Consider the following 21,412-nt stretch of genomic DNA (forward strand, 5'->3'; position numbering starts at 1 on the left):
ACTCCATTTTTTGTTTTCTTTGTCCTGGGGACCGTTTCTAAGTACTTAAAAAACATTGATTTAAATCCCTAACATTTACATGAGGGTGGTATAGTCAGTCATTTATTTCTTGGTAATGTGTTAGCAAACTGATTCAAGGATAGACGTCTGTAGACTTGAGTTCCCTGTATACGTGGATATAGTATTTGGGGGGTGGAATGGGGCCTCTATTACCGAGCTATGCCTCTACCCTAGTGCACTTGTTATCGTTTTCCAGTTACTTCTAATGCCTAATGCAACAGTGCTGTGTGAATAGTTGTTACACTGTATTACTTAGGAGTATTGCAAGAATTGAAAGTATATGTGCTAAGTTCCGATGCACAATGTAACATTTGACCTACAGTTGAATGAATTTAGGGATGCTGAACCTGTGGACAGAAGGTTGACTATACTGTTCCTGTTCCCATGTTCCCACGTTCAAGACTCGAAATAGAGGCACAGAGAGGTTAAGTAGTTTGTAAAAGCCAAACCAAACCAATGCCAGTAGTTTGAATGTGAAAGACCTTTTACTTGAAACCCTGGTAAAGTTGTAAGAATGATGGAGTCTTGGTCCCATAATGTTTTTCTTTCTGCTTAAGGCTTTGAAGTACAAGAAGAAGGTTATCTGGCAAAAATCCTGGTCCCTGAAGGCACAAAGGATGTTCCCCTAGGAACCCCACTTTGTATCATAGTAGAGAAGCAGGAAGATATACCAGCCTTTGCAGACTACAGGCCAACAGAAGTGACCGGCTTAAAGCCACAGGCGGCGGCGCCTGTCCCACCCCCGGTAGGTGTGCTTCCGGATTGGGAATTCTTCTTTCAGCCGAATGATAGGTAGCCTAGGTTCCTGTGTGTCCAGAGCCGACACGTAGGGAAGTGGCCGGCAACGCCTGTTAACCTGTGATGGATGATAGCATGTGCCGTCCACATGATGGTCAGTAGTTTGCCGCCATCTTGAGTCCTGCTGAGAACAAAACTGCATTACATGTTCAACCTCCTGCTTTGGGTGTGAAGATCATGCCCCTGAGAGGTGATGCTTTCACTCCACATTTTCTGTTGCTTTATTAAATGCTTGTTTTCATTTTCAGTTCTGGTATTTGTGTATTGTAGTTGATGAACATGCATTTTGGGCTTTGGACCCTGATCTGACGGGATGTTAGCGTCATACACTTGTACTCTTCAGCATATACCTCTGTGGGTTAGAAAAGGTGCACGTTTCCTCACTGTCTTGTATTGATGGGGATGTCAGGGAGCAGTGTAGTCCATCCCTTAACACTTGAAACATTGGACCTGGTGGTTTCATTTTATATCCTGACGTGAGTAAAGGCAGAAATCAGGTTAGTTCTCCTCAGTGGAAATAAAGAAGTAGCAGAAGCTAGGCGTGTGGTAGTTCAAGTACTTGGAGTGGCTGAGGATCACCATGGGTTACAAAGTCTCAAAGGAGGAAAAATGACAGGTGATAAGTATGTTTATTATTCACAGGTCTGATGCATTTATCTAATTACTCTTTACAATAAAAAATCCGGAGTCAGATGTTAGGGTAAGAACTTAAAAGATGAGAAAACATCAGAGCAGCCACCAGTGACCTTCTGTCTCTTCGTTCCTCATCCCAAAGGGCTGAGTCCTCTCTCAGACCTGCTTTATTACTTCCTGTCTCCTATCTGTCCTCAGTCCTCCAAAACCTCTATGGTTAGTGGTTTTGTTCAGCTAATGGCTAGCTCTGCCTTCTGACTCCAAGCAAGCTTTATTGTCAGAGTGTGATCAAAATATCACACAACTACAGCTCAGTTTAATTCTACATCTCACCTATTATCATGACTTGTTTCTGTCTCTGACAGAAAGTGTTCTTGTCATCCGTATTGTATGTTAGTCAAGCCAGAAAAGTGCATTTGTGGTCTTTTGGGAAGTGTAGTAGAATATTATTTTAAGGTATGTTACTTTTGTTTAACTCTGTGACGCTTTGTTACTGTGCTTGTGTAAAATACCTGATGATTTAATAAAGAACTAGTCAATAGCAAGGCAGGAGAAAGGATAGGTGGGGCTGGCAGGCAGAGAGTATAAATAGAAGGAGAAATCTGGGAAGGGGGATTGAAGATGGAGCAGCCAGAGAAGGAGGACACCAGGAGCCAGTCACCCAGCTACACACACACACACACACACACACACACACACACACACACACAGCAAGCCATGGAGTAAGAGTACGATACTGTAGTAAGAGACCGGGGAAAGCCCAGAGGCAAAAGGTAGATGGAATAAGTTAAAGAAAGCTGGTAAGAAACCAGCCAAGCAAAGGCCAAGCATTAATAATTAAGAACAAGCCTCCGTGTGAGGTTTATTTGGGAGCTGGGTGGTGGGCCCCCCAGAAGAGCCAAAGAGAATAATAACCTCCAACAACAACAGGGAAGAAAGTAAACATCTGTAATTATTATAAAGACTTAGAGTATAAAATATGCAATGATGAGTGGATGCTTTCTAACTTTTTTCCAAGGTGGCAGCTGCTCCTCCCACTCCCCAGCCTCCGGCGCCTACACCCTCAGCCCCTCCTGCTGGACCAAAGGGGAGGATATTCGTTAGCCCTCTTGCAAAGAAGTTGGCAGCAGAGAGAGGGATTGACCTCACCCAAGTTAAAGGTAAGTTCTTTGCAAAGAAAGACGTTATAAAGTGAAAGTTTAGCTAAATGGTGTCCCTAAGACCAGGGCATACAACTGTGTGGGAAGGAGATGACTATTAGCCATTTGTTCCTTCATGGGGCAGGGAAAGCGTCATTGTGTTTTATTTTATCACCTACGTAATTTGTATGCCTTTTAAAACGTTCCTCTAGTCATAGGAACTCTTTTAATAGTAATGATGAGGAATGGAAATATCATTCCACATTTGTCTTCAGAACTCTGAGGAGCTCCCTTAGTCTTTTAGGAACTTCGACTCAGGAAAACCCAGGTTTTGTGGCTTTGATGCAGAAAAGAGTTTCAGGACTTGTCAGAATGAAGCTGAGTTGGGGTAAAAAGTTGTTCATAAGCTGGGTGTGGTGGCACATGCCTTTTAATCCCAGCACTCCTGAGGCAGATGCAGGTGGATCTCTCGGTTTGAGGCTATCCTGGTCTACAGAGTGAGTTCCAGGATAGCCAGAGCTACACAGAGAAACCCTGTCTCAAGGAGGAAAGAAGAAGAAGAAGAAAGATGCTCACAAAAGAATGAAAGAATGGTGTAGTTTATTAAAAGATATTTATTGAAGATTTTTAAGCATGGGGATTAAGAGAAATATGCTCAGAGAAATAGTAGTATATACCCAAATGTAGGTATGGGCTTTCTAAGGGGGAGTCATAGAAGGTCAGACATACCCAAGTGTAAGTGTGGCTCTACCAGGGAGAGCTGTGATGAAATGTCTGGCTGTTAGTCATATGTACCACTTTGGCAGCTTTCTCCCCCCTCCCTCCTTCCCTTGGTAAATGAGATTATGGGGCGGCTCTGAGGGTGCAGTGGATGGAATTATAATATGATAACGTAACCAGGAGCCACTAGGGGTGCACCAGGGCTTTAGTGTTGGTCTTCTGCTGTGAGTGGGGTTTCTGGTGAGCGTCCTAGAAAATTTCAGGTTTATCATTCGGAAGGGGGGCAGCCTTCAGCAAATGTTAATTGCTGGAATTCTTCTCAGCTGGTGAGAGGCTTCAGTCTACTTCAAGGTGAGGGGCTCCTTTCCCTTCTCATATCCCCATAATTCTCCCTGTCTTACTTACTTGTTGGCAAAAGTGTATGTGTTTGTTGAGCAGTACTGAGTTATAGAACTTGGCTATGTAATGGAATCAGTGCTAGGTTGGTGGCGTGTAGCAACAAGCAAAACAGGGCTGTGAGAAGGGTCCTCAGGTAAAGGTGCTGCTGATGTCCTGAGTACTGTCCTATCCCGGGACCCACATGGTGGAGACAGAACTGACTCCTGTCTTTTGTCTGCTGACCTCTGTGGACAGCGTGACACCACGTGCATGGGTTGAGCTCAGGTCATCAGGCTTGGCAGCAACAACCTTACACATTGAGCCTCTCAACAGCCCAGTTCTTTCTTTCCCTTATTTATTTATTTATTTTATTTTATTTTTATTTTTTTATTTGATACTGAGGGTTGAACCTAACATCTCATTTATACTAGGCAGGTACTGTAACACTCATGTACATTCTTAGCCCCTCTCTTTACTTTTATTTTGAGATAGCATCTCAGAATAACTTGCAGTGTTCTATCTTCAACCTCCTGAGTAGTTAGGCTCACAGGCCTGAACCACTGGGTCCTGTTTTAAATTCTGTGTTCTTCCCATCACCCTGTGCTGCCTGTCCCTGCACTACCAGCCATAGTCACTGAAGGAAACTACAATTCTGTCCTCAGATCTGTAGTTGTGTGCACTCAGCCTGGTTCCCCCCCGACCACCAGGCTGCTGTTTTGTTGTTGGAGGTCAAGCTGATCTCAAGACAGCATGATTCTGCCATTCTTCATCCCTTTGTGCTGAGCATCGGAGACAAGGGTAAGGCGTCTCATAGAGCAGAGGGGCTGAGTTAACAACTGCCTGAAGAACCTGGGCTAGTAGGGTCGTTTGTGGGAGAGTTAGAGGCACTGGTTATTTGAACAGAGGGATAAATTGAAGAATCCTAGTATTGTTTTCATGCAGGCATGGTTAAGCAATCTCTTTACTCTTAGCTAAGCAGATAGTTATTGAGTACCGTCTGTGTCAAGTACCTGTGCATAAGATGGAGAACATTCCGACTTCACTGGCCAACAGTCGAGAATGAGTGAGCAGAAGTCTACCGTAGTGGAGAATGGGATCCAGACCTAGACTGCTCAGGTTTAAATGTCAGCTCTGCCTTATGCTAGCAGTGTGACCTTTTCTGACTCTGTAACTTGTATATAAAAATAATACTTAATAAGTTGTGAAGATTAATAAGTAAACAGTGCTTGTGCAGAGAAAACATATTAGCTGTCCTGGCTCTGAACTTTTATTATGAACTGAGATGACTAAAGAGCTAAAAAGGAATAGACTCAGTGATAAACCTGGCCATGAGTGACGGTGACAGGACATGGTGACTTTTAGGCAGGGTAGGTGAGGAGGATCTTTCCAAGGAGGTGGTATGTGATCTCATCTGGAAGACAAGGAGTTGTCTGTGAGCCAGCCATGTGAAGTATTGGAGAAAAGTGTTTTGCAGAGGTCGATAAGCACATGGTCTGGGATTATACAAACCTGACATGCTTGAGGAACACAACGGAGCCTGCAGAGCAAAGGGGGAGTTAGAAGACAGAGGTGAGAAGAATCAAAAGAAGCTGGTCTGATAGCACATGCCTGTAATTTAGCTGGTCAAAAGCTGAGGCAGAAGGATCACAAGTTCAGGGCCTGCTGGGCTGCAGAGTGAGCTAACCACCGAGGCAGCTGGGGCTGTAGCACAGTGGTAGAGCACTTGTCTCAAATGGTAACATTCACAATGCACAAAAATATCTTCAGCTGTTGCCAGGGTCCCCTGGGGAGCAAATTGCTCTCCTTGAGAATCTGGTCCATTAGAAACAATTGGGGTGACACGGGATGGAATGGTTTGGCAGGAAACAGAATTCTTTTTTTTTTTTTTTTTTTGGTTTTGGTTTTGGTTTTTTGAGACAGGGTTTCTCTGTGTAGCTTTGCGCCTTTCCTGGAACTCGCTCTGTAGACCAGGCTGGCCTCGAACTCACAGAGATCCGCCTGCCTCTGCCTCCCGAGTGCTGGGATTAAAGGCTTGCGCCACCACCGCCCAGCCAGAATTCTTGAGAATATAAAAAGAAATGGGATTGGCTTTTAGTAGAATTTAGGACATTTAGTCTGCTTTGAGATTATGGATGGCTGGTTGGTGGAAAATAAGAATCCTGCCTGCTACTGTCTGATCTGTAAATTAAGGTTATCTGATAAGCTTGGTGATGAGTCTAGGAAGGGCTGAGGCCAGAGAGATCATAAAGCATTCTCCTAGGGGTTGGGAACAGTGTAGAGGAGCCAGCTGGGTTCTGGGAAGCTTCTGGACATCTGTTTTAGGTTTTCAGTTCTGAGCTGATTTAGTCAGTTAAGCGTGTGCTTTTTATCCCAAGTGACTCAGTGTACAACATTGAGTCACTAATGAGAAGATAAGCAAGTTCTAGTTTTATAAGGAAATGCTCTAACAGTTCCTGAAGAATGTCATTTGGGGAAGGCAGGGAGGGGCCAGAGGAAGGGAGGAGAGGACAGGGACCGATGGCAGCAGGAAGGTCAGGGCTAGTGAGATGGAAGCTTCAGTGAAGTCGGAGTCTCCTTTTACTTTTTTTTTGCTTTTGTACTGAGAATTGAACCAGGCTTTTGTGCCTGCTAGGCAAGTTCTTCACCACTGAGCCCTGTCCCCACCCTGGAGTAGGGTAGGGGTGAGGTTGATGAGACTTTGCAGTAGAGGGTGGAAGTGGCTGAGACCCAGTGAGCTCAAGATCCATGATTGTGTGGTGTTTCCTGGCACCAAGTACTTGGAGTTTTTTTCCATATAACCACCAACTGAGTCTCCAACAGTTCTGCCCAGTTCTGACATCAACTTCCCAGAGTTAGTGTGAGACTACGGTGTCAGACTGCTCTTACTTCAGATTCTTTTAAAGTCCCCGGGGCCACTTGTTTGTGTAACTCATTAGCCACGAGTTAAGAATTGCCAATTCTCCTTGGGTTTGAAATTAGTTACAATGACTGACAGACCTTCTTACATACTGTTGGTCTACTGGAGTGAGTACAGCTCAGACACAGCCAATGGAAGCGATGAACAGGACAGAGTGTAGTGGGGAGGGATGCACGGGGCACCCATGTGTTTATTCTCCGGGCTTGCCATCCTTCCAACACTGCTGTCTGCACCAACCAGGAAGCTGACTGGATCTCACCATTCAAAGCACTATTTTCATAGAGTCGTCGTCATAAAGACATTGTTGACTAAATCACTGTCCAGTGTTCATTGAATTCCACTTCCAGTCCCTCTTAGTGGAATTGGTGCAGGAAGCAGGGGAGTGGAGGAGGAGATGGGGAGGAGACTGGAAAGAAGACTGAAAGTTACCATTCTTTAATCACCTGTTTGGTCTATAGGCCAACTAGGCTGATGTCCCTTATCCAGATGCCCCGCCCTCAGTCACCCAATTAGCATAAACTGGTGTGGTGTAAAGAAACTTGATTGAAAACAAAAAAACAAATACTTATCATTTGGAACAAAGACCACGCATGTCTGTGTTCTCATATCACAGTGCTAGCAAAAAGAAGATTGTTTCTGTTATGGATTTCAAGGATTTAAGTTTATTTATTTATTCATTATTGGGGCTGAAGGGCATGTGTGAGGGCTAAGGCATGTGTGGAGTTTAGGATGACTTTGTAAGATGGTTCTCTTTTACCTTGTGGGTTCGAGGATTGAACTCTCTGGTCATTAGATGGATATATCAAGTACCTTTGCCCACAAGCCATCTCATCAGCCCTCAAGAGATGGTTAAGAACTAGAAATGACATGGTCTGGGATTTGACCTTAGAAGCTAGGAGCAGGGGGCTTTTGTTTGTGGGAAGAAAACATAATTTGATAGATGAAAGAACTCAGAAGTCTGAGTTGGATTGTTGTCCTCAAGAGAATGAGAATCAATATGAAATTTACTTTAATGATGGGATTAATTATGATTAGTAGATGAGAGACAGTAGGTTATATGTCTAGATGCCTGGAAATTCAGAGGGAGTTGAAGAATTGAGTCAGAGGGTGGGAGGGGGTTGAGACAGGGTCTCATGTAGCCCAGGCTAGCCTCAAACTTGGTATATGGCCAAGGATGATCTTATATTCCTGATCCTCCTGACTCTACCTTCTGAGTGCTGAAATTTCAAGTGCCCATCACTATACCTGGCTGGGAGTTTAGGTTTTTGAGAGGACAGGGGCTAGGCTCACACTCCAACCCCAAGTTACTGAGTGGAGGAGGGAGCAAGAGAAAGAAACAAACAAAACTCCATTGTAAAGGACCAGAAGTCAAATAGAGGGGTAGGATGCTTAGCAAATTTAGCCAAAACATTACCTACTGAGGAAGAAACTATTGAGGCTTAAGCCCTGGGCTGTGGAGTCCAGGTGGTCTGACAATCACCCCATCATGTGTATTTTGGTGCAAACCACCTTTTGCCTCACAGTCCCATTTCATTTTCACAATGTTGCTGTGAACAAGGCTGTTGCTGTAATGCCCATCCTGCAGTTGAAACAGGTGACTGTGGTCAGCTGTTTAATGTGACGGAACTCTGCTTTTTTATTGCCAGTCTGGTATTCTTCCCTTTATCCATATTGGTTACGATCACCTGATGTACTTTCTTGGGGAGTTAGGCAAAGCGATGAAAAGCAAACTGACGGTGGCTGATTTCCTCCTGAGGGATGGAGCGCCGCGGCATCACGCCCGGCACTGGTTGCAGAGGGAGGCTATGGTTTCTGTGTGCTGAAAAGGCGAGGATCTAATAGAGGTACTGCCACCTCTGTTCTAGAGCTCCTGGTGAGGATAAACAGTTCTAGCCAGCTCTGTTTTCATAACGAAGGAAAGGAATTGGGAAGAACTGCACACAACGGGAATCCTTTAAAAGGCTGCCATGGGGGAAGATGAATCAATTTGACCAATTTTTTTCTAGAAGTGGGCCAGTGTAAAAGGTATTATAATAACTAAATTCCGAATCTGCTTCAAGGTCAGGATGACATATTTGGGGATAAGCCTAACCCTGAGATGTTATAGATGGGAGGAGGGAGGGGAAATTGAAACAGTTAAGCCTGTGAGGGAAGTAGGCCTTTCAAAGGCCTTGCAGTGTTTGCTCCTTGGTTTGTGACATGGGTTGGTTTAGTTTTGGCTAGCGTGAAAAACCTGTAAATTGTGGGAAATGAATGATTCTAAAGATGAGATCATTGCAGTTACATCATCATCCATTATTACATTCTGAAGAAGAAAGGTTTATTTGTTCAGAAAATTGTCAATCTCTTACAAAGAAATACTTTATGGTCAAATAAGAGTCTGTTTTAGGGTTCAATGAGTTGAGGTTTCTCTTTTGTTTTTTTTTTTTTGTTGTTGTTGATGTTTTTGTTTGTTTTTTAGATAACCATAGCCAACAGCTAATTTTCCTTTTAGATTTATAAACTATGATCTGTATTATCTGTGTCAGTATTTCCTGACTTAAAAGTAAAGAAATAAGCAAAGTATAGAGTTCAATTTAACTAGATGAAACTCTAAAAGAAAAATGATTACTATTTTCAGTAGCTACAAAGAGCCAGTATTGATCCAGGGTATTCTGTCTCTTCAGAGTCACAGTGTTGACCTTGGAGAGCCAATGGTCTGCTGTCACATATGTGATATTTATGTTTCTTCAGGAACGGGACCAGAAGGCAGAATCATCAAGAAGGATATTGACTCTTTTGTGCCTTCTAAGGCTGCTCCTGTGAGTTATATTTGGCTTCTTAAAATTGTTATTATTGTGGGACCAATCCAGGGCTCTGCACATGCTTGGCAAGCACTCCTGCGACTGAGCTGCATCCTGGCCCTAGCCCTTATTTTTATATTTATTTATTTTTTATTCTTCAATTTAAAAATGCTTTGCTTTCTCTCCACCCCTGCACCCTGTTGTTGGTTGTTTTTGTTCCTTAGCTCTTTGCTCTTTGGGGGGCCCACCACCCAGCTCCCAAATAAATCACATATGGAGGCGTATTATTTATTACTTATGAATGCCCGGCCTTAGCTTGGCTTGTTTCTAGCCAGCTTTTCTTAACTTTAAGCTATCCCATCTACCTTTTGCCTCTGAGCTTTTACCTTTCTCTGTTTCTGTATCTTTTCTTTCCTTCTTACCTTGTGTCTGGCTGGCCTCTTCTTTTCTCACTCCTTGATCTCTCTTGCTTCTGTCCCTCCTCCCAGATTTCTCCTTCTATTTATTCTTCTGCCTGCCAGCCCCACTTCTCCCTCTCCTGCCCCACTATTGACCTTTCAGCTCTTTATTAGACCATCAGGTATTTTAGACAAGCACAGTAACACAGCTTCACAGAGTTAAACAAATACAACATAAAAGAATGCAACACATCTTTGCATCATTAAACAAATGTCCCACAGCATAAACACATGTAACACACCTTAAAATTTTATTCCACAACAGCTCCTCACCTTCTCTGGTGGTGTTGAGGAACTAGGCTTGAACTTGAAATTGTACTGCTTCAGCATCTTGAGTGCTGCTGGGATTTTAAGTGTGTACCACCATGCCTGACTGCCTTTACAATGTCAGTAAAAACTAGTCATTAAATATATTCTTCCTCAAAAAATGATAATGCTTAAAACATGATTTAGAGTTCTAGTTTTAAAAAAAAAAAAGGACAGCCCTCTTAACTGCACAGTCTAATTCGAGTCCCTTTGCTTCGGGAGATGGAACCAGCTATTCTTCAGAACTTGGCTGTCTCACTTTGGCGGGTAGTCCTCCACAGCAGTAGCACCTCACGGGTGGTCCTCCAGCCAACACTAAGATCGACTCAGTCACTAACTGCTCTTTCTTTTCCCTCTTAGGCCCCAGCAGCTGCCGTGGCTCCCCCGGGTCCAAGAGTGGCACCAACTCCTACAGGTGTCTTCACAGATATCCCCATCAGCAACATTCGCCGAGTAAGAGCTCCACCAGTCTAGAACCAGAGCTGTTGGGCATTTTCACTCTGGGTGTTTAGTTGTGCCATAGTTTAAAACACCGAAAAGGACGTTGCTAGTTGAAAATGCTGAATTATTAGCGTAAGGGAGGTTGATTTGGTCAGTTGGGTCACTGGGATAAAGAAGTCTCTGTTTGGCTAATCTATTAGAAGGTGCAGTCCTTTGTCTTCCTGCTCTGATGTGTGAGGTAAGCTACCGGGGAGCTGAGTGAAGAGGTAAGCAACTGAGTTAGGTAAGTCTGGACTCAGTTAAGAGAACTGATGTTGAAATCTCTCTGGTTTCAGGTGATTGCACAGAGGCTAATGCAGTCGAAGCAGACCATACCTCATTATTACCTTTCCATTGATGTAAATATGGGAGAGGTGCTGTTGGTACGGAAGGAGCTTAATAAGGTAAACCTGGAAATTCTGTCTTTCCCACTCAAGCTGTACAGTGCTGCCCATGTGCTCTGTTATTAGAAGCTGGTTAGTGATAGAAAATTCCTGTCACTTGAATTGTTAAGGAGAGAATATCCTGAGGGATTCTCATTTAACTTTTTTTGATTTGTTGCCATGTTCCGGACAGTGTCTCACTATGTACCTCACATCTGGAGCTCCATATAACAAGGCTGCGCTGACCTTGATGTTGGGATTGCAGGAGTACACCACCACCTCCTGGCTTTTCTGTTAACTCTTATTAAAATTTGGCATTTAATTAAGACTCACTTGGGGGAACTGGAGAGATGGCTCAGTGGTTAAAAGAACTGGCTGCTCTTCCAGAGGACCTGGCTTCAATTCCCAGCAACCACATGGCAGTTCATAACTGCTTGTAACTCCAGTTCCAGGGGATCCGACACCTTCACACAGACATACATGCAGTCAAAACATGAGGTGCACATGAAGTAGAAATAAATAAAATATTTAAAAAAAAAAAAAGACTCACTTGGCTGTGGGTGGGTATTTGTCTAGCGAGTTCACTGTGCTTTGATACTTGAGGCTGCTTTGCTTTGGTAGCTAAGAAATGACCTCCACATGTTTGTAGTCAGATATACCTGCCCACTGAGCTCAGTTTTGGGAACAGAGAGCATGAAGCAGTCTGTCTTCAATTTGAGTTATAATGGAATTGGGGCACTACTAAGTGTGACAAGGACGGACAATGGTTTTATAAAGGTGACGGTATTCATTTGTAGACCAGTCTCTTTATGAAGCTGCCTCTCAATTGTATGCTGAATTACACTGTGTGTGTTCAGTACTGGAGGAGTTCAGCAGAGAGCTTAGAGAGACCAGTGATGGTCAGGGAGTTCACAGTGCTGTAAGACAAATGTGGCTGAACCATGGAAAACAGGAAGCGTTTGGATTGGCAGAGATGGTTGAGGATCATAAGGGTTAAGGGCTTTAAGAGTGGAAACAAGGCTAGGAGACAGAGATCCGTGAAGTGCCTGTTGCACGAGTATGAAGCTCTCCATCACTAACATAAAACTTCAGGCACTTTGATTGCCTGTAACCCTAGCACCGGGAGGCCAGAGACAGACAGGGTTTGTCTCAGCGACAGACTTTGTCTCCAAAGATTAGAGAGTGGGGCTGGAGAGATGGCTTAGTAGTTAGGAGTGCTCTTACAGAGAATCCAGGTTCAGTTCCCAGCACCCACATGGTGGCTTATAGCCACCTGTAACTCCAGTTACATCTATAGATGCCTCATTCTGTAGGCAACAGGCTCACACATGGTGCAAATATGTCCATGCAGGCAGAACACCTATACACATGAAATAAGCCTTCAAAAATAAATAATTAAATGATTAATAAATATAAATTTATGTGAGGAAGGTGCTCAACCACATAAAATAAATTCTTTAAAAACTAATGGAACAAAAGACCCCATCAACTCCTTAGAGTAGTGTGCAGGACTCTTCTGACTTCTCTCCTATTGTCCCACACTGAAGACACTCCGCTTGTCTTGCTGTTTCTCTTATTTTGTCAGTATTCCACGCCTGTGCTTGTGTTCTCTCAGTGTACAGCCTGCTGTCCATGTGCCTTCCTCCTTCACCTCCTTAAGGACTTGGAAAGTATTGCCTTGACCACTTTCTGATTCTAAATTTACCACCTCCCTCCACCTGTTCACACAGCACTCTGTAAGATGCTGTATGTTTGACTGTTACTTATGCTTTTAGAAAGTGGGCTCCCCGAGAGCAGGATTTTTGTTTATTGCTCACTGCTTCATACTCAGGCGTTAACATTATGTATCCGGCACACAGTGGACACAGTAGAGTTAAAATGACTTCAGGGATTAAAGATAATGGCATACAATTACTGTCAAAATATTGAAATGGGGCTGGAGAGATGGCTCCGGTTTAAAAACACTTGTTCTTGCAGAGGACCCATGTTCAATTCCCATCATCCACACATCCACTTACAACTGTCTGTAACTCCACTTCCAGAGGATCCAGCATCTCTTCTGACCTCCACAGGCTCCTATTTGATGTCACACACACACACACACACACAGAGAGAGAGAGAGAGAGAGAAAGAGAGAGAGAGAAAGAGAGAGAGAGAGAGAGAGAAAGAAACATTTTTAAAATATTGAAATAGATAGCTGTATCCAATGTACTTGAAGTATTACATTGAATGGCTCTTTTGAGCTATTCATACCATTCTAATGCCATGCTCCATTCACACATTTGAAGTGTCCTACTCAGTGTATTCAGCATATATCCACGTTCCCACAGTAGACTTTGGAGCGTTTTCATCACCCCGAATAGCCCTTTGCCACAATCCCATCAATCCTTCCATTCTCCCCAGTCTTACATTTTTGTCTTGGAAGATTAGCAGTACATGAATGTGGAATTCTCAGACTAGAATCATATGAATTCTGGTCTTTACCAGATGCTTTTTATTTATCATATGGTTTCAAGGTTCAGCCGTATTGTAGCATGTATCAGTTTTTCTTTTCTTTCTTTCTTTTTTCTTTTTTAAGCCTTATTATTTGTGTGTTTGGTATCTGCAAATGTATGTGCACATGTGTGTGCAGGTGTCTACAGAGGCGAGCCAGAAGAGGGAGAACAGATCCCCTGGAAATCTTGTCTTGTTCTTGATCTTAGGGGGAATAACTTCAACCATTAAGTATGAGGATAGATAGTTATGGGTGTTTGTATATCTTTTTTTATCATCAGGAAGTTCCTTCTAAGTTTATTAACTTTTATTGTGAATGCTACTGAATTTTGTTAAAGTGTCTTTGAGCTGTTGAAGCAGTTCTGTTAGGGCATTACTTAATCTTTTTCTCTTTTAAGGAAAAAGATCTCACAATGACGCCCAGATCTTAGGGCCCAAATGATTCCCCTGCCTAAGCCTCTTGAGTAAATGAGACTATAGTCACATGCTGCTTTGCACATTTGAATTGATTGTTCCTGAGCCGTCCATTCCTGAAACATTCCATTTGGTCATAGCTAGTGGCTGGGTTTTCTCAGCTAGTGTTCTGTTAAGGGCTTTTCTAGTATATTTGTAAGATAATGCTTAGGTTTTAGACTGTTGGGTTTTTGTCTGATTTTGGAATGAGACTAACATGGAGGAATTGTTAGCTTGCTCTTTCATTTTTTAGAAGGCTAGGTGAAGAGTTCATGTTAGCCTTTAAATGTTTGGCAGAATTGGCCAGTAAAGCTGTCAAGGTTGATGGGCGGTGGTGGCGCAAGCTTTTAATTCCACCACTTGGGAGGCAGAGGTAGGTGGATCTCTGTGATCTGCAGAGTAGGCCAGCCTGGTCTAGTTTAGTCTGCAGAGCTAGTTCCAGGACAAAGAAACCCTGTCTGGAAAACAAATAAACAGACAAACAAATAAAAGAAAAGTCGTGTGATCTAGTCTTCTGTATGAGCGTATTTCCATGACCAGTTTCATCTCTTTGATTGTGTTTATTCTGAGTTTGTATTCCTTATAGGTTTGTTTCTTCCTAGAAATTTGAATGGGTTGTCTGATTTGTTGGTGTGGGGTATTCATAGTACTTCTTTTTTTATGTAGGAGAGACAGTGTGTCCCCCATTTCACTCTTAATCTGAAGAATTTGATTCTATTTCCTCTTTCTAAACCAAACATTTTTTAGTGTTATTTACTTAATCCCCCCCCCCTTTCTATATTATGGTGTTTTGAGACAGGGTTTCTCTGTGTAGCCCTGGCTGTCCTGGATCTCTCTCTGTAGACCAGGCTGTCCTCGAACTCACAGAGATCTGACTGCCTCTGCCTCCCTAGTGCTGGGGATCAAAGGTGTGCACCACTACTGCCCAGCTTACTTGATCTTTTAAAAAGAAAAAGCCAACTTGATTCAGTTGGGTGAAAATAGCAACCACCATAACTTAGGGTGTTCAGCTGCTTCGGTGCCAAGCAGGAAACACGTAGCCCCTAAGGCCTCCATGAAACAGATAAAAGAACAGCCTTGGGGTGGCGGGGAGTTTAATAAAACTAGTTGATTGTTGTTTTAACAGATGCTTGATGGGAAAGGAAAAATCTCTGTCAACGACTTCATCATAAAAGCTTCAGCTTTGGCTTGTCTGAAAGTTCCCGAAGCAAACTCTTCCTGGATGGACACAGTTATAAGACAGTAAGTTGACTGGAAAGGTGCACACTGATCTGCAGTTTGCACATGGTTGCTAACTGCAACTAGGGATGGGGGGTGTGACCCCTGTGGATAAACGGGTTTGAAACAGCATAAAATCCTTGAGATGCTGTTCAGCGGGTCAGCAAAGGCTGTGATTACGTAGGACTATGGGAGAGCAGGGTGGAGTCGGTTACCTGATCCCAGTGAGTTCTGACAGCTGTACTGAAAAGCACTTGTTGATGTCTAGGCTGGCTCATGACTGGCTTGGTACATTTCATTAGGTCTTTCGAACCACTTCATCAGTTAGCTGTTTTCACTTCCATTTTTCCAGTGAAGAATCAAGAGGCTCAGTGAGTTCTGTAGCTTGTCCCAAGTTAGTAAGTTGATCAGTGTCAGAATTCCATCACAAGCCCGGGCCTTTTCTAGTATGTAGGTAGACACTTTTCTATTATATTTTTTAAAATTTATTTTTAGTCGGGTATCTGAGTGTGTCTCTGTGTGTGGGTATGTGCATGTGAGTACAGATGCCCAAGGAGACCCGAGGCACCAAATCCTTTAGAACTGGAGTTATAGATAGTTGTTAGCTGCCTGACATAGGTCCTAAGAACCAAGTCTGGGTCCTCTGCAAGAACTGTGTATTGCTTTTAACTGAGCCATCTATCTCTCCAGCCCCAGGATTATTACAATTATTAGTAAAAGAAAAAAAAAAAAACACTTTTTTTCTCCCTTTGCTTTCTGTGCTCACACCCTCACATTACCACTTACATGTGTCCTCAGAGATGAGCCAGTCAGTTTCCTGTGGGCAGCAGCTAGGTGCTTCATTCTGATTCTGTGTACCTGGAGATGGTGTCAGACCTCTGAGACTGGGCCTCAGTCCCACATGACTGCCCCCTCGTTAGATGCCACTCTCAGATCTGACAACTGACTCCAGACAGGTTTCCATGACCCCTTGAGCAGGACAGCTCACAGGAAATGCTGTGAGGGAAAGACTCGAGTATACTGTCTTACTGTAAACAATTCTACAAAGGGTACAGATGAAGTTGAGGCTACCTTGACCTACAGAGTGAGACAGGTCTCAACAGAGGTGCTCCTCAGGTGTCTCAGGCCTTTGCTGGTCTACTCTAGAAAAGATGGGGATTCCTGCTTTGTCTTCTGAGACGCGACCACCTCTGTGCCCTGGGCACTCCGGTTTCTCCCCTGTGGTATCTCTGCTTTTCTGTTTTGTTCTCCTTCCTCCCTCCCTTCCTTTGTACTTCCCTGTCTCTCCTTGGTGGACATGTGTGCCATGGCCAGCTTCAGGACGACTTATGGGAGCACCTTTTCTCCTCCCACCATGTGAGCTCCCAGGATTGAACTGAAGTTGTCAGCTTGGCTGCAGTCACCTTTACCCACTGAGCCATCTTGCCAGCCCCCAGCCCCGTGTGCCCCTACGCTCACCCTTTGTTCTGTCTGCTCAAGCTTTGTTGCGGAGACTGTTCAGCCAGTGTACTTGCACTTCACACCCAGAAAGGAAGGACAGCTTGTTTCATGCTGATTATGATGATGTTTTTGTGAGTCACTTGACGGCTCACAAAAGGGAAGTTGAAGTGTGAAATCAGCCTTCTGATAGAGTTCTCTCCCCATCCCCTTTCATCTTTTTAGAAGTACAAGTGAACGAGAAGACAAATCAAGAGTTAACTTGTAGGGTAGACATCTCTGAACAGTAGCACAATTGCCTCTAAAATCTTTGTGTGTGTGTGTGTGTGTGTGTGTGTGTGTGTGTGTGTGTGTGTGTTTCTGTGTGTGTGGGGGGGTGTATCAAGCTCAGGAATTTGTGCATAGGCACGTGCTCTACCACAAAGCTACATCCTACGCACCTACAGTGTCTAAAGTAAATGTCCAAGATCTGTATTTTCTTTAGCCTGACACTTTTGTTCCCCCAGAGCAGAGGATGGAAGAACTGAGGGAGACACCAGCTCTCCAGCTCTTTTTATTTTTTATAAGCGTTGGTGCTTCGCCGGCATGAATGTCTGTGTGAGGTGCCGGATCCCTTGGAACAGTTGTGAGCTGCCGTGTGGGTGCTGAGAGCTGAACCTGGGTTCTCTGGGAGAGCAGCCAGTGCTCTCAGCCCCGAGCCACTTCCCCAGCCCCCTGCAGCTGTTAATCCTTGACGTTGATGGGTCGGACCCCCTTTTCCTTCTCAACAGAAATCACGTGGTTGACGTCAGCGTTGCTGTCAGTACCCCTGCAGGACTTCTCACTCCTATTGTGTTTAACGCACACATAAAAGGACTGGAAACCATCGCGAGTGACGTTGTTTCTCTCGCATCCAAAGCCAGAGAGGGTAAACTGCAGCCTCACGAGTTCCAGGTAGGGTGCTGTCGTGACCTGTAAGGAGTGTGTGACTCTGAAGGTCAGACAATGCTTTTGTTGCATTCTCTGTTTGAATTCTGCTACATAGACATGATACTTGGTCTTGAAAATGAAGCAGTTCAGTTAAATGGGAAAAGCTGAAAGGCATTTTCAATCTTGCATGGGAAAGCCAGCACAACTGACATTGTTTCTTATCATAATGTGTATTCTATTCAATACTTTTCTTTTTTTTCTGTTTTTTTTTTTTTTTTTGGTTTCTTCTTCTTCTTCTTTTTTTTTTTTTTTGGCTTTTTGAGACAGGTTTCTTCCTGTAGTTTTTTTTGGTGCCTGTCCTGGATCTTGCTCTGTAGACCATGCTGGCCTGGATCACAGAGATCCACCTGGCTCTGCCTCCTGAGTGCTGGGATTAAAGGCGTGCACCAATGCTGCCCTACAAAACTTTCTTAAATAAAAGATTATCTCATGGCTTTTTCTGAGAATATTTGTAATTTTCTCTGGGTTATGTTGACAATGTATTCTATTTTTATTCTTTTTCCTTTAGGGTGGAACATTTACAATCTCCAATTTAGGAATGTTTGGAATTAAGAATTTCTCTGCGATTATTAACCCACCTCAGGCATGTATTTTGGCAATTGGTGCTTCCGAGGATAAATTGGTCCCAGCAGATAATGAAAAAGGGTGAGTAGGAAAGTGGAGAAGGTTTTGGGAACAACTCGACTGTATTATATTATTACTGGTTTTTACATAGATATGCCTTTAGGTAGAGTCAGTAAATGCAGCATGAAATGCAAAGGGAGGCTACTTTGATTTTTCTAACTTCAGTCAGTCATATTTGAGATATGACCTTACTTGAGACTTCTAGATGGCAGGTTGGTACATTTTTTTTCTTCAAGAGTCAGATAGTAAATATTTTAGCTTTTGGGGCCATATGGCCTATTACTGATTGCTTGCCATTGTACTATGAGAGCAGGCAAAAATACTATGCTAATGACTTCCAGGAAAGTAGATCTATATAAAAATAGACAGAAAGCAGACTTTGGTCTGTGTTGTATAGCTTGGCAACCCATGTTCTCAGGATGTATTTAGTTTTCTTTCAAGCTGTTAATTTGAGCTAAAGATAAAGAGTGGGTGGAACCAGTCTTCATTTGCAGAACTATAATCACAGTTGTTCTAGGGGCTGAATCAAGAGGGTTAGAAGTTCAAAGCCGGGCTGGGCGGTGGTGGTGCATGCCTTTAATCTCAGCCCTCGGGAGGCAGAGCCAGGCGGATCTCTGTGAGTTCAAGGCCAGCCAGGGCTACAGAGCAAGATCCAGGACAGGCACCAAAACTACACAGAGAAACCCTGCCTTGAAAAAAACTAAAAAAAGAAAAAAGAAAAAAAGAAAAAGTTCAAAGCCTGCCTCAACTATCTGGCAAGTTCAAGACCAGCCTGGCTGTCTCAGAACTTTAAAAACCAGGTTTTTTTTGTGATGGGTGTGATGGCGCATGCCTTTAATCCCAGCACTTGGGAGGCAGAAGCAGGCCTGGTCTACAGAGCGAGTTCCAGGACAGCCAGAACTCTTATTGCACAGAGAAACCCTGTCTTGGAAAACCAAAAAAGAAAACAAGCAAACAGTTTTGTTTAAGACGCCTGGAGATATAGCTCAGTAGTTAAGCACTTGCATAGCATATAAGAGACCTAAATTCGCTGGACAGCGGTGTCTTACACCTTTAATCCCAGCACTTGGGAGCAGAGGCAGCCAGATCTCTGAGTTTGAGGCCAGCCTGGTCCACAAAGTCAGTTCCAAGACAGCAAGGACTAAACAGAGAAACTCTGTCTTAAAAGAGAGAGAGAGAGAGAGAGAGAGAGAGAGAGAGAGACTGAGACCCCTAAATTCAGTCCTCAGAATGAATGAATGAATGAATGAATGAATGAATGAATGAATGATGAATGGATACTAATCTCCATGGGCAGGATTACAGGGAGGAATCAGCATCTCGGTGGCTGTTGTCTTCGGTTCATTGGTTTCTTTCAGAATATCCACTGATGTTCTTTCTTTCTAGCTTTGATGTGGCTAGCGTGATGTCCGTTACACTCAGCTGTGATCATCGAGTTGTGGATGGAGCGGTTGGAGCCCAGTGGCTTGCTGAGTTCAAAAAGTACCTTGAAAAGCCTGTAACAATGCTATTGTAATTTACCCAAGAACTTCTACCCTCTCTGCTGACATTATATTTATATGTTATTAAACAGGTGGTTCTTTTAAAGTTTCACTAGTTAAAATTTATTATTGAGTCTGTCCAGATAATTTATTTGTAATAGGCATTAATGAATCTTTTTTAAATGCCAATTACACCCAAATATTATACCCCTTTAAAATTAAACATTATTTTAAAGCTGAATACACCTAGTGAAGGGACACGTGGCCTAACTCTTTGGTGAGAAGTCCTTCTTAAGGGTAGAGGAGGGGTAGGATTATAGCTCCCTGCAGACTGGCTCATAAAAGTAACATGGATGAGACCTGCAGTTTAATTGATTCAGCTTACTTAGTGTGAGGGAAACAGAGTCATGGAAAGTATTTCTCATGGGAAGAGTTTGAACTGAAGCTTTATTTTGGAATCTAACCCTAGAGTTTCCTATTATGTGATCTTGGTTTATCACATGAGAACCTCGAGGAAAATAAGTGAAACTTTTAAGAGTCAGCGTTTTCAACCAACTCTTATTTTTATATGGATCTCTAAATAAAATAGCTTTCCCTTCCTTAAGATAAAGATATAAGCCAGTTTCTTGGTATAAATGAGAATTTATGTATTTATTTATAAGCAATTTCAATGTATAATTTGAGAATTCTGCAGTTTCCTCCAAATAAAAGAACATGCTTATTGAAATGAACAAGTTGCAGGAGTAGAATTTTCCTTCTAAGATGAATTGGATGTTAATTGTAAATGAATTCAGTTATCAAATGTTATTACTCAACTGGAGAACTCTTTGGAATGAGTATGGAATGTATATGGGAGAAGTTGTACATATGTAATATATGGTTTCAGAGTTGTATATGTGCCAAAGTCCATTTATCCCAGATCCTGCCTGAGAAGGAGGAAGAGAGAGGATGTTAGGGGCAATTTACAGCGCTAACTATTATGTCCAAACTGGGCACGTAGCTGGGTAGCTTCAGCTACTCAGAAGGCTAAGAAAGTAGGATAGTTGGACAATGTAGCAAGACTATCTCAATAAAACCAACAAAAATGATGCCCAAAACATGATAATTTCTGGTTGGATAAAGGTTTTTTGGTTGTGAGCCTAGCCTTTAACAGCTGAGCCATCTCTCCAGCCCTGGATAAAGGTTTTTTAAAAAGTATATATTCAAGGGTTTGGTTTCTTAGCCCAGTTCTGTCTCATTGGAGGGAAGAGCTTAAATAGGTGTCCCCTTACCAGCCTAAATGCTCCTTTCATTTTATTATGTTTTATCTTTCTTTTGGAGGGAAGGGGGCTGATATTGCAGGAACATTATCACAATTCCAGACTTCTGTTAAAATGGTGTATTTTAATAAATGTTTGGAATTACTTGTGACTTTAAAATAACCCTGACCAGTGCCTCCTTATGTGTAGTATGTGGGGTCATCCTCTGGAAGTTGAAGTGTTTCATTGGTGTTGAATTTGTTTCTAAATGTTTGTTATCACGTGGTGCACAAGTGACGCTCCAAATACTCCACAAACATCCAGCTGCTGTATCCCTGTAGACAGTTGAGTGCTGTGGCCTACCTCTTCGGCACTGAGTGGACCTAGGCTGCACTGAATACTGTACAGAAAGAATATGCTTATCACAAGGGTCATCATTAGCAT

At 43.0% G+C, this 21,412-nt stretch overlaps 1 protein-coding gene across 1 annotated transcript in view; it reads left to right on the top strand.

The window, feature by feature from the left end:
• Window positions 1–21,165, top strand: part of Dlat (dihydrolipoamide S-acetyltransferase) — a 29,167-nt gene extending 8,002 nt beyond the window's left edge. Inside the window, exons 6-14 of the mRNA XM_028864905.2 lie at window positions 618–805; window positions 2,510–2,651; window positions 9,379–9,446; window positions 10,553–10,645; window positions 10,969–11,076; window positions 15,128–15,243; window positions 17,427–17,589; window positions 18,134–18,270; window positions 19,636–21,165. Coding sequence (XP_028720738.1) covers window positions 618–805; window positions 2,510–2,651; window positions 9,379–9,446; window positions 10,553–10,645; window positions 10,969–11,076; window positions 15,128–15,243; window positions 17,427–17,589; window positions 18,134–18,270; window positions 19,636–19,765 — 1,145 coding nt within the window. The 3' untranslated portion in view covers window positions 19,766–21,165. The remainder of the gene's footprint in view (window positions 1–617; window positions 806–2,509; window positions 2,652–9,378; window positions 9,447–10,552; window positions 10,646–10,968; window positions 11,077–15,127; window positions 15,244–17,426; window positions 17,590–18,133; window positions 18,271–19,635) is intronic.
• The last annotated feature ends 247 nt before the right edge of the window (window positions 21,166–21,412 follow it).

The sequence above is a fragment of the Peromyscus leucopus genome, chromosome 7 (assembly GCF_004664715.2).
Source record: "Peromyscus leucopus breed LL Stock chromosome 7, UCI_PerLeu_2.1, whole genome shotgun sequence".
NCBI classification, from domain to species: domain Eukaryota; kingdom Metazoa; phylum Chordata; class Mammalia; order Rodentia; family Cricetidae; genus Peromyscus; species Peromyscus leucopus.